Genomic DNA, 18321 nt, shown 5'->3' on the forward strand with positions numbered 1-18321 from the left:
TCCAATTTGCGGTGACCCAATTTAAATGCACTGGGGCTCTATTCAATAAAAGCAGGTCTGCTTCTATAAGCACGCATGGCTGTAAATGATGATTGTATAGATCACCTAGATCAGGATGCACAGAGGAGACTCGACACACACTGCCAGCCACACAATTTCCCTCAGCAGCACGGAGATGAACACTGGCCCGAGGTGAAGCTCCTTTAATCAAATTCAAGGTTAAAAAAAAAAAGTCTGCGGCATTGTCAAGGAGCCAAATTTTATGATGCAGTCAGTATCAAAGTACCATTTTGAGCTCGTCAGTCGCTCCTGTAATCGTTTAAAAGATGCCCCATCAAATTTATTGTGCGTCACTTCATGGGGATTAAATGAATATGCTAGTGGAAAATGGGTACCAATTTACTCATGAATTTTCAATTATACAGGACTATAGTGGGGAGGAGAGAGGGGGAAACCGCAAGAGACGCCAGAGAAAAACTTAATTGAGAGGAGGCCTCTCAGCCTTCATGCTGCTGTTTATCAGAAAAGCATTTCAAGCATTAACCCTCCCTCAACCAGTCTAGAAACTTAAAGCAGTATTTAGCAAACAAGGACTAACGTCAATAGAAATCCTATTTCTTTTTAGGACACACTAACACTTTGCCTCCCCTTCTTGGCTCACATCTGGGGGGGGGGGGGGGGGGGGGGAAGAAAGGAGAGCGACAGAGAGAGAGAGAGAGCGACAGAGAGAGAGAGAGAGCGACAGAGAGAGAGAGAGAGAGAGCGACAGAGAGAGAGAGAGAGAGCGACAGAGAGAGAGAGAGAGAGCGACAGAGAGAGAGAGAGAGAGAGCGACAGAGAGAGAGAGAGAGAGAGCGACAGAGAGAGAGAGAGAGCGACAGAGAGAGAGAGAGAGCGACAGAGAGAGAGAGAGAGCGACAGAGAGAGAGCAACAGAGAGAGAGAGACTGTAATTCTGGGAATCCAAATAATTTGGTTACTAATTTGTTACCGTACCGTAAACTCCTGCCATTAATTATTTATCTCTCTCTCTCTCTCTCTCTCTCTCTCGTCAGTGCATGCCATTCGCTTCGAGTGGCAACGTCTTCAAACCAATTATAAATCGCCACTATTCTATAAATAAACCTCAAAGCATTCCTTAAATAAAAGTTTGCTGCATGCAGTAATTAGCAACTCCAATACAATCCTCAGCACTGCAGTGCCAATTCACGAGGTGGAAGAGACAGGGTTTTATCCCAAAGCCTTCCTTTCACATTCAACCCATTATGTATTGCTCCACACTGCCAATGCTTACTTCAGTGCTATCTCCCTCCTCGAATTGTCTCCAAAAGCCACACAAGATCAGGTCTCTGCCAATCGGAGGTGCACATTTACTATACTCCACTAAAGCAGCGGAGAGGGCAGGAAATGTGCAGAAAATGAGAGTTTCTGCTCACATACTGTGGAGTGGGATCAACATTGTACAGTTCAGAACTGAACTATAGAATTTGGTGAATTTTTTGGCCAATTTTCTCTCCTGGAAGGAAAGAAGATACAGACAGAATTGCACTTACATAGCACCTTTCACAACCACCGGATGTCTCAAATCGCTTTACAGCCAATTAAGTCATTTTTGAAATGTTGTCACTGTTGTAATGTAGGAAACACAGCAGACAATGTGTGCACAGATAAATATTGGCCAGGACACCGGGGAGAACTCTCCTACTCCTCTTCAAAATAGTGGCGTGGGATCTTTTACACCACCCGAGGGGGCAGACGGGGCCTCGGTTTAAATTCTTATCCGAAAGAAGACACCTCCGATAGTGCGGCGCTCCCTCAGTACCGCCCCTCCGAACCGCCCCTCCGACAGTGCGGCGCTCCCTCAGTACCGCCCCTCCGACAGTGCGGCGCTCCCTCAGTACCGCCCCTCCGACAGTGCGGCGCTCCCTCAGTACCGCCCCTCCGACAGTGCGGCGCTCCCTCAGTACTGCACTGGAGTATCAGCCTAGATCCTTGTGCCCAAGTCTTTGGAGTAGGACTTGAACCCACAACCTTCTGAGTCGGAGGCGAGGGTGCTACCCACTGAGCCACAGCTGACACTGAACCCTTGCTGGGGCACAACTCCCTGGTCACTCATTCCCCCCCCCCAGGTACCTTGCCCAAGTAGACAATATTCATGGGCGAGGCTCAACGGAGAGCTCCAGCAGGCCATCTGACAACAGGGAGAGCAAGCAGCACAGCGGAGCCCAGGCCCTGCTCTCCTGAAACAAATGTGCACTGACACCAGAGGTAAAGGGCGAGAGCTTGGGAGCAGGAACCCTGGCCTCTTACCCTCTCGCTAACCAAGGGGCACAGAAACAAAGTGTGGCACCCTGACTATTGCCCCAGCTAAGATCAGCCAATTCAGCACAGACCACCAGCTCACCCACCCAATGAATAACCCATGCAAGGACCCTTACTAATGCAAGCGCTCTACTCGGAACTCCTTCACGGCAAATGAGCCAAAGGCGGGCAGAGGAAACTTTAAAAGGACATCCTCAAAGCCTCCCTGATAAAGTGCAACATCCCCACCGACACCTGGGAGTCCCTGGCCAAAGACCAGTCCGCCCTAAGTGGAGGAAGTGCATCCGGGAGGGCGCTAAGCACCTCGAGTCTCTTCGCCGAGAGCGTGCAGAAACCAAGCGCAGGCAGCGGAAGGAGCGTGCGGCAAACCTGTCCCACCCACCCCTTCCCTCAACGTCTATCTGTCCCACCTGTGACAGGGACTGTGGTACTGTGGTTCTCATATTGGACTGTTCAGCCTCCTAAGGACTCCTGTTTAGAGTGGAAGCAAGTCTTCCTCGATTCCGAGGGACTGCCTGACGATGATGAATGCTGCTTAGAAGGAATCATGGCTGCCACCAACGCTCCCACTAAGCTGCGTGGTGGTCTGGAGGTCGGGCACAGACCGCTCGCCGGCTTTTCCTCGGGAGAAACCGCGCATGCACGAAAATTTGAGTGGGTCGCACAGCCACTTAAAGGGACCATGCACCAAAAACAAAATAATTCGGCAAGCATCTGAATGCACAGTTGATGGCATTGCCACCCACAGCTGGTTATTTTTAGACTGGATGGTTGGCATGGAGAACCCATAGATAACTATCCACAATCCAGTTAATCCGACTTTTCTCTCCTCAGTTCTGACCGACCTATTGCGTATTTCGAACATTCGCAGTTTTTTTTTTTTACATGCCTTAGTATTACACGGGACCTCGGATCTCAACAGAGGCACTTGAGTCACAAAGCCACGATCTCTATTTAAAACCTCCGAGAGATTTTACCCAGCTCTGCAACGTAGAAAGCATTCCGTTAATCTCCTGACCATGCAGATTTCTGACGCAGCACAGCTGCAGTCATTCCAACCCTGCATCAATAGATCACACTCGTCCAAGGAGATTTGATGGACAGCACTTCCCCGTTCACAGCTCAGAATCCCATTAACACCCTTGGCCTGAACCCAAAATTAAATCAGAAAGAAATACAAGATAATGTGGTCAGTTGAACCACTGTGATCTGAACATAGACTTTGACAGTGCGAGGTTCTCCCTTTAAAATAAAGACTCTTGCATGATCAGACTGTTGTGATGCACACCGCAGTTGAATAGCTTGCTGGTGCCAGAGCCAGATTCAGAGATCTTTGGGCACTAAGACCATTCAGAATCCCTCTGCACAGCCAACCCCAAGCCCCCACCCCAATAGTTTAGCTTACTCACCTGTACAGGTTCTTCCAAAACCCCACTGCAAATTGGACAAATCAAATCTTCATCCACCTCGCCTTGAAACCGATTGACGTCGTACCCCATGGCTCATACTGCGACAGGCTCAGGAGTTTCTGGCAAAAGAAAAACTGTAAGACATTGCTTATTTGCAAGAGATTCTATTGCGTGGTATAAAACGCTTCATTCCTGAATGCAATATAAACACACAAACAAAATGCAAAAATCTCAATTACAGACATGAAGAACATCAAAAAATGTTACATTTGGAGTCATTTGGTCTTTCCTTGGTCAGTCTGGATTGACTTCAAAAAGAAAATTAAGAGAACCTGGGGAATTAACAAGTCAAACACATCTCCCACATTGCAACCACCCCCCCCCCCGCCCCCCAACCCCACACAGACACAACTTTGCTTGTTAGTGTTTCTTTCCTCTTCCCCCTCCGCCCCCACCCTCAAAAAAAAATACAGCCTCCCTCCTCGGTTTCTTTTCCAACACCCCCACCCCGCCCCCCCCATCCTCCCCAGTCCTCCGTCGAATAACTGGAAGCTACATCGGAAACGTCTTACCATTTCAGAAAACTCTTAGAAACACAACTGGTGTGTTCACATGCAAAGCTCTTTTGAAAATCAAAAAGGTGCAGTCACATTAAAAAAAATCTGTCTCAATGCTAATCCTCCGAGCCAAATAGCAGAGGATCGAAGCTAATGGTAGCAGAATGCAGCTTTAATGTAGTACAGCAGAAATCCGCACAACGATATACATCCATTATTTTAATGACATCAGATGTCCTGGACTGGAATAAAGCCAACATCTGGAGATGAATTTGGGCAAAGTAAACATTTTTCCAATTCTTCCCAGCTCTGCCACTGGAACGATGCGCTTTATTCTCGGTTTTGACATGCACAGCAAGGCTGGTTTGCAACAACTGCAGGGTAAATTCTAATGCCATCACCGTCCCTTGGGTTCTAAAGAAAAACTATGACAAAACATTCACGATGCGTCATCTCCTCTCAGGCTGTACTTGGAAAACCCATCAGAAGAGCATTAACGGTTCACACAAGACCACTTTCAGTATAAACAGTTTGACATCCGCTCTCTGCACTCATTAGTTTTTATATCTGTACACTGTGATTATTTGGGGGGGGGGGGGGGGGGGGGGGGGCATAAAGAACGTGTCAACAAGCTTTCTCCAACTTCAACCATTCAGCTGTTCCGACAGGCAACATATTTGCCTCGTAGCAGAGAGAGTTTTAACAATTGCCAGCAAGAATCTTGTTGCCTCATGGGGTTTCAATAATAGCCACAAACAACATCAACCAAAACCGTGGAGTTTAACTGGCACACTAGTTTCTTTCCAGGCCATGTTCTTCTTCCCTTATTTTAACCAATAAGGGAATTAAGGGTTACGGGGAGAGGGCGGGTAAGTGGAGCTGAGTCCACGGCCAGATCAGCCATGATCTTGTTGAATGGCGGAGCAGGCTCGAGGGGCTAGATGGCCTCCTCCTGGTCCCAATTCTTATGTTATGTTCGGCAGCACCTCCCAAACCCACAACCTAGATGGACAAGAGCAGCAGGCGCTTGGGAACACCATCACCTCCAAATCACACACCATCCCTACTTGGCTGTTCCTTCATCGTCGCCTGGCTCAAAATCTTGGATTTCCCCCGCTTAACAGTACTGTGGGAATACCATCATCATCATCATAGGCAGTCCCTCGGAATCGAGGAAGACTTGCTTCCACTCTAACAATGAATCCTGAGGTGACTGAACAGTCCAATACGAGAACCACAGTCGCTGTCACAGGTGGGATAGATAGTCGTTGAGGGAAAGGGAGGGTGGGACTGGTTTGCCGCACGCTCCTTCCGCTTGGTTTCTGCACGCTCTCGGCGTTGAGACTCGAGGTGCTCAGCGCCCTCCCGGATGCACTTCCTCCACTTAGGGCGGTCTGGTCTTTGGCCAGAGACTCCCAGGAATACCTTCACCGCACGGGCTGCAGCGGTTCAAGGAGGCGGTTCACCACCACCCTCGAGGGGTAATTAAGGGTCAGGCAATAAACGCCGGCCTTGCCAGCGACACCAACAACCAGAGAATGATTTTTGTTAAATATATAATGTTGGCCGAGTTAGCTAAGGAAAGCCACTTCAATGTAAAACCAAATCAACACTGGGTGCGGACAGGAGTGAGCTCAGCTGTGATGGCTCTTGCAAGCAAAGATCTTGTCAACTCGCACGTGTTTTTTTTTTTAAATGGTTACTTGGGGAGATGCAGAAAAAGGGTCACCAGCATCCATGGAAATGTTTCCCCAGCAAAGAATCAATACCTCTGGAGAAGGACAAGACAATAGCAGCTGGGAGGGGAGGGGGAAGGAAAGAGAGAGTCATTGACCGAAAAAGTGGAAGAGGGCAGGGGAAAAATACATTTAAGTACAGGGAAAAACAAAGTGCAAAGTGTAAAGTTGAGGCATTCATTTTGATCAGGACTCCAGTCGCCAGCTGAACTGGAGCAACTCATTCGGTGCAAGAAACACCTCTCTCCAATCATCATCATCATCTTGCTGCTGCATCAGATTCTGAGGCTCACTGCACTTTGACCCTAGTCCTACTGGTCAGCTCATTGGCTTCTATACAAGTCTTTGCACTCACGCTCAAGGGAGTAACTTTATACCACAGTTATATCAAAAGGTGCTGCTGGAGGTATACCAGAAATAAACACAGTGGTACCAAGGCTCAAATAACAACTTGCATTTATATTGCACCTGGAACATAGTAAAATGTCCTATGGCACTTCACAGGAGCGTTATAGCAAGCAACATTTGACACGGAGCCACATAAGATATGACGACAGGTGACGGAGGGAGGTTTTAAGGAGTGTCTTGATGGAAATAGAGGTTGAAAAGGTAGAGAGGTTTAGGGTGGGAATTCCAGGGCTTGGGGCCTTGGCAGCTGAAGGCACGGCCAATGATGGCGGAAGAGATTAAAATTGGGGATGCTCAAGAGGCCAAGATTAGAGGAGCGTAGACATCTCGGAGGGTTGCGGGGCTGGAGGACACGAGAGAGATAGGGAGGGAAGTCGAGCCCAGCCAGGGGGGGGGGGGGGGGCCCCATGGACCAGGGGCAGTGCAGCATTTAACAGCGGTGGGGTCGGGGCCCAGGGAAGGCTCAGCAGAGCAGGTCTCCAGTCGTCTTGGTTGAGCCTTGCCACTGGACCAAGACCTCGCTCTGTCAAGCCCGTGTGGTGGCTGGTGTGCAACGGCCACCCCACGTTTTAAAAAAAAAAATCCACCCACAGGCATCTTCCACCCTTTAAGACGCAACTCATTGTAACACCGGTGAGCCCATCTTTTTTTGGTGTGAAGAGCATCATCCTCATCACGAGGCACTGCGAAGGAGTACTCCCCTCTGCTCTTTCCCCACAGCCTGCAATTTTTTTTTTCCCTTTTCCAAGAATATATCCAATTCCGTTTGAAAGTCACTATTGAATCTGTTCCCACCGCCCTTTCAGGCAGCGCGTTCCCGATCACAACTAACTCGCTGCACAAAAAAAACCTCCCCTCTGGCTCTTTTGCCGATTATCTTAAACCGGTGCCCTCCTGCCATTTCTCCCTCTCTACTCTATCCCTTCACAATTTTGAGCACCGGTAAAATTTCCCCTTAACCAACTCCGCTCTAAAGGAGAACAATCCCAGCTTCTCCAGTCTCGCCACGTAAATAGTCTCCTTGCCATTTCTCTCTCTCATCCCACCAAGTCTGTGTGCTAACTGGAAACGAGAGAAAACACACAGGCAGCAGTTTCAAAGCACCTCTCCTTCCCTTCCCCCGCCCCACCCCAAATTTGACATTTAAAAAAAAACAGCAGTCGAGCTCAGCAACTGGTGAACATCTCGCCCCGTAACTAGGTGACACATTAAAAGCCAATCATCTCGGTCTTCATATCCATTCCACAAAAGGCACATCACACAAAAGGAAAAAACATTCAAGACAAAGCTGGAAACAGCTGACATGATTCACGAAAGTGGAAAATAAAAGACTGCGTGTAGGAGCACTGCCAGCACACGGCATTCTCAAGAGACTGTCCACTCCCATTGTCCAATTCCAGACTCTTCTCCCTCAGCCCAAAATATTTCTTCCCTCCCCACAAAGTAAAATGGAACTCAATCCCTCCTTTCCACAATTAAGAGCTGTGGATTTAAAAAAATTTTTTTAAATTAGTTCACGGGCTGTGGGCAACAAGGTCAGCATTTATTGCCCAGCCCCAATTACCCTCGAGAAGGTGGCGGTGAGCTGGATGGCTTGCTGGGCCTTTTTAAAGGGCAGTTAAGAGTCAACCACATTGCTGTAGGACTGGAGTCACATATAGGCCAGACCGGGTAAGGGCGGCAGATTTCCTTCCCTAAAAATGGACATTAGTGAACCAGAGGGGTTTTTATGACAATTGGTGGTTTCATGGTCACCATTACTGATACTAGCTTTTTATTCCAAATGTATTTAATGGACTGAATTGACTTTCACACTGTGTTGAATTGTGAATATTGCTGTTCAAACAATTTGAACACGGGTCTCCAGATCATTAGTCCAGTAACATAACCACTATGCCACCGTAGCCACACATGAAGGAGAATGAAACATCACAAAGAGTTTAGGGCATCAAATTATTTGTTGGTAGCTGTATGAATTTTTAATGGTTCTGCAAAAAAATTATACTCAAAGATATTATGCAATGTTTCCAGAACCATCTCAGCTGCATTAATGTCAACTTACTAATGCCCTTCTGAAAGTATAGCTTCTATTTTTACAAGCTGGGAGTCCATTTCCCAATAGTCAGTTGTGCTGTTCTGAACAGGGGGTGGGCTGAAATGCACAGCCATGCTCAGCCCACCCTCATGCAAACTGGTAATCCCAGCAAGGGTGGCAGTGAGCTGCTCAGCTCAGAGAAAAGGTATGTCGTTTTCAAATTGTTTGAACAGCAATATTCACAATTCAACACAGTGTGAAAGTCAATGATGCTCCAGTCCCACTTACAGAGCACACCCTTCGAACACAGCACATTCCTGCCACAGCTTTTACACCTTACACATAATTTCCCTTTTCTCTTAACTACAATGTTCTAATCTCAAGCAGCCCTTTCAATTCTGACACCATATCAGTTACTTAAAACAGGTCTGGACAAGCTTTTATCCTTTGATCTAATTTTATGACATACATTGCAACAGTGACTCCCTTTCAGCAGTACTTCGTTGGTTGTAAAGCACTTGGAGACGTCCGAAGGTCACGAAAGACACTATATAAATATGCAAGCCTTTGTGGGTTTTTTTAAACTGCCGCCCACACAAGAGGCCCACTTATGTTCCTGTAGTGCCGGCTTCCTCCTGAAATCAAGAAAAAAAGCTTCTCTTCCACCCCCACACCCAAAAATCATCTTGAGCAAGTAAACTCCGCCAGTTTGACTTTTGCAATTTTAAAGGCTTCTATTTTATCGGCCCATAATCTGCGTAGTTTTACCAAAAAAAAAACAATTTTTACAAGTCTTTTTTGCCTTTGTATTTCCTCAGGTAGTATCTAGTGACTCCGATGTACCCCCTCTATGTGGAGCCCAATACTGCAGACAGTGCTCTAACCGAGGTCTTACTAAGGTTTTACATCGGCTCATCAGAACCCCTTGGCTTTTCTATTATATACCTAGTGATAAAACATTTGCGCTTTTTATAAAAAAATAAACAGCATCAACTGGAGGTGCTGCCGTTAATGACCTGCACCTCCGAATCCCTCTGCTCTTCCCCAGCACAGAGCCTACTTCAATTCAGAGGATCATAACTGCTGTTATTCTTTAACCAAACCCACTCTCACTGGTGCCGAATTCCATCTGCCACCTTTAAAGCCGATCCCTCCCCTTATCTTATCAATATCTCTGGCCGTCTAAAGAATTAACTACGGCTCCTTATTTGGGCATCATCTACAGATTTTGATACCACTCCCTCAAGGCCTATTTCCAAATCTCTGACATACAGTGAACAGAAGTGGCTCAGAATTGAACCAGACAGCACGTCCCATTTCCAACCGTTCGGAAAACCCTGTGTTTTCCCCGAAAAAAACCTCTTAAAATCTAGTTTGTTGTCCTTCTCCTAATTCCATACCCTTTAATCTCCTCTACTAATCTCCCATGTGGTACCCAGACAAAGGATTCCCCAAAGACCCTACAACCCACTGCACCTCCAGTGTCTGTTATCTCCTCAAAAAAAAAGGGGTTCCATGAGGTTTCTCAAGCGTAGACATCGGTACACCTCACGTTCCAGGAACCCGAGCCTCAGCTTTCCCTCCCCGACCCAGTGGCGCTCTGGCAGACCCCAGCACCCCAACCATTGGATCTGTGCGATCTCATAGAATCATAGAAGTTTGCAGCACGGAAGGAGGCCATTTCGGCCCATCGTGTCCGTGCCGGCCAACAAGAGGCTACCCAACCTAATCCCACTTTCCAGCTCTCGGTCCGTAGCCCTGCAGGTTACGGCACTTCAAGTGCACATCCAAGTACTTTTTTAAAATGTGGGGAGGGTTTCTGCCTCGACCAAGCTTTCAGGCAGTGAGTTCCAGACCCTCACCATCCTCTGCGTGAAAAAATTTCCCTTCAAAACCTTCTCTATATCTATGCCCCCTGGTTGTTGACCCCTCTGCTAAGGGAAATAGGCCCTTTCTACCCACTCTATCCAGGCCCCTCATAATTTTATACACCTCAATGAGGTCTCCCCTCAGCTCCCCTGTTCCAAGGAAAACAAACCCAGCCTATCCAATCTGTCCTCATAGCCAAGATTCTCCAGTCCAGGCAACATCCTGGTAAATCTCCTCTGTACCCTCTCCAGTGCAATCACATCCTTCCTGTAGGTGACCAGAACTGCACGCAGTACTCCAGCTGTGGCCTAACCAGTGTTTTATACAGTTCAAGCATAACCCACCTGCTCTTACATTCTATGCCTCAGCTAATAAAGGCAAGTATTCCGTATGCCTTCTGAATCACCTTATCCACCTGGCCTGCTACCTTCAGGGATCAGTGGACATGCACTCCAAGGTCACTTTGTTCCTCTAAGGCGAATGATTTCTCAGCAGGCATAGTGTTTATGGGCGAGAGAGTCAGGAATGGAGGCTGAAGTGCAGAAACATGGGCGAAATACACACCTGTAATTTATCTCCAGATAAACTGTTATTTTGCACAGTGTGTGCACAGTCAGAAATCACTGGCACATCAGGGGTGATGCAACTGTGCAGGTGGAAAGGAAACGGTTAGCTGGAGGGAGAAAGGAGAGAAAACAAAAACACAATCAGGAGGCTGCTGTGACTACCACTCCATATAACCCCTCCTAAACATACTTACACCAACCCCCTTGGTATCTCACGTGACCTCTCCATTTCCATCGTCTCAATTACAGACAAGGCCATCTCTGATTACTTCCTTGCATCACACCCACCTCCATCTGCATCTACCCTGGAAAAATAACTTTCCAAATCACTAACAACTGCACTTTCAAATTCCCATCTGCATAGGCTTTGGCTCTGCATTCACCACGACATGCAGTCAGAATTTTCGGTTTGCATTTCCAATTTATTTGCTTTTTACCTCTTCTACTGGATTGAACTTCAGAATAAATCAGGACACGCAGGGCCACCGAGGGTCGGAATAACCAGCACCAGTCCTTGTCCTCAAGACGAGAGCATGCTGAATATAAATCAGGCAAGCAGGAAACAACCATTGCCCCCAAACACGTCAGACACAAGGAAACAAAAAAAGGAAAGGTGGCCATATGCTTGGTCAAAGAGGTGGGTTTTAAGGAGGGTCTTAAAAAGGAGAAGGGAAGTGGAGAGTTAGAGGGTTGAGTGAAGGAACGAGTGTGGGACCTCAGCAGCTGAAGGCACGTGTGTCAATGGTGGGGGATGCACAAGAGGCTGGAGTCACAGAATGGAGAGTTTGGAGGGGTGTGCAGAGCTGGAGGAGGCCAGAGACAGACGGACTCGAGGGGAAATCAAGGGATTATGGAGATCAAGTGGGAAAGTGGAGTTGTGTTCGAAGACCAGCCATGATCTTACTGAATGGCACAGTAGGCTCGAGGGGCCGTATGGCCGACTCCTGCTCCTAATTCTTACGTTCTTATAGGGAGTGATGAGGTCATGGATCACAATTAGTTGGCCATCGCACTACAATGTGAAACAGCTGCTGAATTCTCCTCAATAATAAAAACATTTGACAATGAATCACAGCATGGAATTCGTTTTGCCAAAGCCAATAAGGTTTTAGTCATTTATCTAAAAAAAACATTATTTGGATAATGCCAACTGGTTTGTGCCAGGACCGTTTTACTACACTAGCTGAGCGTGAATGGCTCAGGCATGTCAGTACAATGCTTACTCTTTTCTGTTAACAGAAATAGTAATTTGCCTGGAGCTAGTATTTAAAATGATGCACTACTTGGTCTCCAAACATAAACAAGCTTACTATATTTAAAATGAAATGCTAAGCTTCTCGACATTGATTGGCTCACACACAGGTAAAGCTCATCAAACCCTTTAAAGAATGATATCTGAACGGAGGTCAGAATTATCAGGAAAGACTTAACAGGCTGGAGTTCTTTTCTCAAAAAGAGAAAGAAAAGACAGGTGAGCTGATAGAGGTTTTAAAATGATGAAGGGGTTTGACAAGGTAGACGGAGAGAAGATGTTTCTACTTGTGGAAGAGTCCAAAATGAGGCGTTATAAATAATGTTCCCTCTAATTTTCTTTTGGGGTGCGTGGCCCATTCAAATTTCCGCATGCATGTTTTAGCCATTTAAAATCACCATAGACAGTCCCTCGAACGAGGATGACTTGCTTCCACATGAGTTCACTGATGTTTCAATGAAGGACCCGATATTGCAGGTCCTGAACTCGAGGAGTGGAAGATGCCCGTGTGTGGATTTTTTTTTTACGTGGGGTGACCATTGCACATCAGCCACCACACGGGCTTGACAGAGTTAGGTGTTGGTCCAGTGGCAAGGGTTGAACCAGGGCGACTGGAGACCGGCTCTGCTGCACGGACCTAGTGCGCACACATATCGCAGAGTGGGCTGGTCCGTGCTGCCCCTGGGCCCTCGGCTCTTCTGGGCCCCGTACCCTCATTCGCCGCACCTCCGCCACGATCTCCCACCGCACCTCCGCACAAAACATTCGCCGAACCTCCGCCACGATCGCCCACCGAATCTCAGCCACGATCCCTCAACGCTCCTCCGCCACGGCCTTCCCACTCCTCTGCTTTACCAGGGCCCCGCCGATGCTCCTGCCCACACTCCAAACAGCGACTTGGGTCCTGATGACGTCACTCAGTCGCCCACCTCGAAGCCTTCGCACATCTGGAGCAGCTCGCACTGGATGTTGTAGTGGTACACCGCTCCAGCTCTATTGTAGCCGACCTGTGGAGCTGTTCTCCCTCAGGTCAGGGGGCCACGATGGTGGCCACCATTTAAAAACTGGTGAACCGGCTGCATGGGACCTCCTGACTGCTGCGCAGCTTAATGGGAACATTGCCCATCAGATAGTCGCTGATAAATCCAACAGGGAATTCAGGAGAAACTTCTTTACCCAGAGTGTGGCGACAATGTGGAAATCACTACCACAGGGAGTGGTTGAGGTGACTAATATAAATGCATTTAAGGAGAAGCTCGATAAGCACGAGACAGAAATAGAAGGATATGTTGACAGTGTGAAATTAAGTAGGGGTGGGAAGAGGCTCGTGTGGAGCATTAACCCCCGCACAGATCAGTTGGAGCGAATGGCCTGTTTCTGTGCTGTAAATTCTATGTAATATTATCTCTTTGCTGCACTTATATTAGCAAACTGCTTCCAGGGACAGCCACTCCCACATTAAACACATTTATCTTGCAGGGTAGTGTCTGTAGCAGCTGAATACACTTTCCCCAGTAACTGTATGGGCCAGCAATAGCAAAATTGGTCTTCAACCTCTAACCAACCCTCCAAGAGAAAACAGGCACCTTCTCATCTTCCTACACCAAACCTCTGACACATGCAAACATTGCTTTCAGTGGCACAACTGCTTTGTTACGATTCCGTTTGTTGCCAAGTCCAGCTGTGCTATCAGCAGAAAATTAGGAACATAAACAGGCTTTTAATTAAACTGCCACTCGTGTTAAGAGTTGGGGCGCCCTGGTGGTTCAGTGCTTGGCGTAGGAGAGGAGAGGGGCATCACAGTCGAGTCTAATGGTAGAGGCAGAATCAGGCAATGTTCACTAACTTGTATTTATACAGTGCCTTTAACATAGTAAAACGTCCCAAGGTGCTTCACAGGAGTGTTATAAAACAAAGTTTGACACCGAGCCACATAAGGAGATATAGAAACATAGAAAATAGGTGCAGGAGCAGGCCATTCGGCCCTTCGAGCCTGCACCACCATTCAATATGATCATGACTGATCATGCAACTTCAGTACCCCATTCCTGCTTTCTCTCCATACCCCTTGATCCCTTTAGCCGTAAGGGCCACATCTAACTCCCTTTTGAATATATCGAACGAATTGGCCTCAACAACTTTCTGTGGTAGGGAATTCCACAGGTTCACAATTCTCTGAGTGAAGAAGTTTCTCCTCATCTCGGTCCTAAATGGCTTAGCCCTTTTATCCTTAGACCGTGACTTAGAATTTTATATGTTTTTATGAGATCCCCTCTCATTCTTCTAAATTCCAGTGAATAGAAGCCTAGTCAATCGAGTATTTCTTCATATATGTCAGTCCTGCCATCCCAGGAATCAGTCTGGTGAATTTCACTGCACTCCCTCAATAGCAAGAATGTCCTTCCTCAGATTAGGAGACCAAAACTGTACACAATATTCAAGGTGTGGTCTCACCAAGGCCCTGTGCAACTGCAGTAAGACCTCCCTGCTCCTATACTCAAATCCTCTCGCTATGAAGGCCAACATGCCATTTGCCTTCTTCACCGCCTGCTGTGCCTGCATGCCAACTTTCAATGACTGATGTACCATGACACCCAGGTCTCGTTGCACCTCCCCTTTTCCTAATCTGTCACCATTCAGATAATATTCTGCCTTCCTGTTTTTTGTCACCAAAGTGGATAACTTCACATTGATCCACATTATACTGCATCGGGCCATGCATTTGCCCACTCACCTAACCTGTCCAAGTCACCCTGCAGCCTCTTAGCATCCTCCTCACAGCTCACACTGCCACCCAGCTTAGTGTCATCTGCAAACTTGGAGATATTACATTCAATTCCTTCGTCTAAATCATTGATGCATTTGTAAATAGCTGGGGTCCCAGCACTGATCCCTGCTGCACCCCATTCAGACAGATGACCAATAGCTTGGTCAAAGAGGTAGGTTTTAAGGAACATCTTAAAAGGAGAGAGGCGACGAGGTTTAGGCAGGGAGTTCCAGAGCTTGGGGTCCAAGCAGCTGAAGGCACGGCTGCCAATGGATGCTCAAGAGGCCAGAATTAGAGGAGCGAAGATATCTCACGGGGGGGGGGGGGGGGGGGGTTTGTGGGGCTGAATGAGTTTACAGAGATAGGGAGGGGGCGAGGCTGTGGAGACATTTGAAAACAAGGATGAGAATTTTTTTTTTAAATCGAGGCATTGCTTAACCAGGAGCCAACATAGGTCAGCGAGCACAGGGATGATGCATGAGCGGGAGTTGGTACGGTTAGGACATGGGGGCAGCAGAACTTTGGATAACGTCAAGTTTAGGTAGTGTAGAATGTGGGAGGCCAGCCAGGATTACTTTGGAATAGTCAAGTCTAGAAGTTGCAAATGGACCGATTCAGCCCAGGAATCGCCGGGGAGTGGAGATGGCGTCAATGGCAAACGAGTAGAGTGTGTGGCAGAGGCCAAAGAAGGTGGCTGCGGTCTCCGCAATGTCGAGCTGGAAGAATTTGTGGCTCATCCGAGACGTGATGTCCGACAAGCACCGACAGCAGAGAGTCAGTCGAGGAGTAAAGAGGTAGAAGCTGGGAGTCATCAGCACATACGGGAAAGCTGAACTCGTGTACAGATGATGACACAAAGGGACAGCATGTAAACAAGGAAGAGGCCAAGGATAGATCCTCAAGATAACGGTGTGACGACTGGAAGAGACACCACTGTTGGGAATGCACTGGCTCCACGAGAACAGATAGGAATGGAACCACGCAAGGGCGGTCCCATGGAGCTGGACAGAGGAAAGTGCTGGAGTGGTTAACTATATCAAGCTTTGCTGAAACGATAAGGAGGGATAAGGCATGATGGTCATGGAGGATATAATTTGTGACTTTGACTAGGGTGGTTTTGGTGCCGTGAGGTGGGTGAAATCCAGACTGGATATGTTCCAACAGTGCTACAGAAGAGATGGACACAGAGCTGAGAGGTTGGGACATGTTTGAGGAGCTGGAATAGGAAAGAGATGTTGGAGATGGGACAGTAGTTGGAGAAGACAGATGGGCAAGCGTGTTTTTTTTGAAGAGCGAGGTGGCTGTTGAACTTGAAGGGAGAGGGATAGAGTCTGAGGAAAAGGAGCCATTGATTTGGTTAGCCAGCATGGAGGCAGAATGAGCAATTGAGTGGGGAGGGGAAAAAAAATCAAGGATTATTTCCCATCATTTTGTAGATGCATTAACAGATCAAATATGGAATCAAACACCAGTAAAATACAGAAACATAATTAAGTAAATGTTACATCTTTAAAAAAAAAAGGGATTATGTACAGTAACCTTCACCTCAAATAAATCACTGGCACAAGCAAGCTTCAACTGTATAACTCATCCAGATCGCACCTCACATACATAGCGCTATTTATTCAATCTCATAAGCAAACCCAGTCACCTGTTCACACATAATCACAATGTGACTCAGTTTCCTCCAAAAATCACATGCTCATCTGCCAAGTACAAAATTGAGCTCCAGACAATGTACCGTGTTTTTATAAAGCTGCAAAACACTTGCGAGGTCAGAACAGTCAAACTGTAAATGCTCAAAAAAAACTGGATTCAAAGGTGATCAGATATAGGGGAAAAGGAATGACAAGGTCTTATACAATTTGGCATGTATGAGTCAAACACACATCAGAAAATTAAAATGAGCCACTAGAATTGCACTGTGGTTCCATGACATCAATAATCACAATAAAAAGCAATAGCTTTAAATCATTGTTAAAAAAATTAATGGTTGGAGTACATCCCCCTACCCCAGCCACCAAATAAGGGCTTTTTGTTAACAACCCAATTGTTTTAAATTATTTCATGATCAACCAGAAGTGATTGATGCCCTTCTACCCCCTTATAGTGGAGGGTTGATCTATTCAGGCACAATGTAACCATGACACCGATCAGCCTCAGAAGCACCTTTTCCCACCTCATCACTCGCCAACATCAGGAAAACTTATTAAAATGGCACCAGAGGCTGGAGACATTAATATTCTTCGCGAACTACCAGACTGGCGATAATTAAAATCCCTCCACATCACATTCGGTGACTGAAGTGAAGCGCGGGGAGTTGCTGCTCTTGGGCAAGGACAGAGGAAAAGCTGCTCTGTACAGTTAACCATCAAGGGCTCGATTGACAGAGAAGGAGACAGGAACGCCGGACTCTTCATCATTAGGGGGAGGGGGGAGAAGACAGATACAAAGAGCCTGTATATTTAACAGTTGAATTATCAGGGGATAGACAGAGCAAACCTGCACTCTTTATTTCAGTCAAACGACTTCCCGCTACCCCATCCTGTTACAGCTCGAGAGTCACACCGCATTTGATTTTCACGCCCAGCTCCATTTTAAAAAAAAAACGACTTTATTACTAGGCCCGATTTTAGACCGCGGTCTTGCCTGCTGCCCGCGGCGGGAACTGCGCATCCCTGGACCGTCGACTGACATCCCGTAGGTGGGTCAGAAGAACTTCATTCCAGGCACCCCACTGATTTAATCGGCATAACTGACCAGAAATCCATCAGCAGGCAGACAGCCGCAGACCCAGATCGCATGAGTAATGTTTTAATTTTATTTTCAGATTTTCCTAAATCTCGCACCACCACCTTTCAACGTCATCGTTGGGCTCCAGCCTTTAAACGGGTAAAAACCTGGGCCCGGCCCTCAGAACCAGCGCCTTTGATTGATATTCGGTCCCATCAACCCCGACCCTGCGATTTGAGCGATATCTCGGTTGACCAATGCGTGTTGAGAAAATGGCCGCTGATCCCGCCCCGTGGCAAGTCAATTCGCAAAACCAATTCGCGGAGCCGCCAATAAATGACTGGCAGCCCCGGCGACCATTTGCAATTAAGTATCCGCCCAGCCTGTAAGTGATTGACATCTCATTTGAACCAACTGCAAGAACGCTCACGTTGAGGAGCCAATCGCAGGCAGGTGGTGGCGGGGTATAGGTACGAAACCAAGGCGAAGAGCGGATTTCTATGGGAACCCGCTGGTGACGTGTCATGAATGACAGCTCACTCAGCCACTCGTGAGGCGAACAAGAATGAATGACCGCCACTCAGCGGCGGGTCACGTGGTATCAGAACCGTCCAGTTTCACTCATGGAGTTTCAGTTCATTTGCGGTGGCGGAATAAGGTCCCAATAT

The 18321-nt window shown here is 47.3% G+C and overlaps 1 protein-coding gene across 9 annotated transcripts in view; it reads right to left on the reverse strand.

Moving 5' to 3' along the window:
* rnf41 (ring finger protein 41) overlaps positions 1 to 17994 on the reverse strand; it is a 34337-nt gene extending 16343 nt beyond the window's left edge. Inside the window, exons 1-3 of one of the 9 annotated variants that reach the window (XM_070869716.1) lie at positions 17681 to 17993; positions 10900 to 11008; positions 3731 to 3849 (exon numbers count right to left, since the gene is read on the reverse strand). In XM_070869716.1, coding sequence (XP_070725817.1) covers positions 3731 to 3820 — 90 coding nt within the window. In that variant the 5' untranslated portion in view covers positions 3821 to 3849; positions 10900 to 11008; positions 17681 to 17993. Of the gene's footprint in view, positions 1 to 3730; positions 3865 to 10899; positions 11009 to 11338; positions 12057 to 17422; positions 17445 to 17569 lie in introns of those variants that run through there. The other 8 variants (XM_070869715.1, XM_070869717.1, XM_070869719.1 and 5 more) reach the window with 8 other exon arrangements.
* Between the last annotated feature and the right edge of the window lie 327 nt (positions 17995 to 18321).

This window comes from Pristiophorus japonicus, chromosome X (assembly GCF_044704955.1).
Source record: "Pristiophorus japonicus isolate sPriJap1 chromosome X, sPriJap1.hap1, whole genome shotgun sequence".
In the NCBI taxonomy this organism is placed as follows: Eukaryota; Metazoa; Chordata; class Chondrichthyes; family Pristiophoridae; genus Pristiophorus; species Pristiophorus japonicus.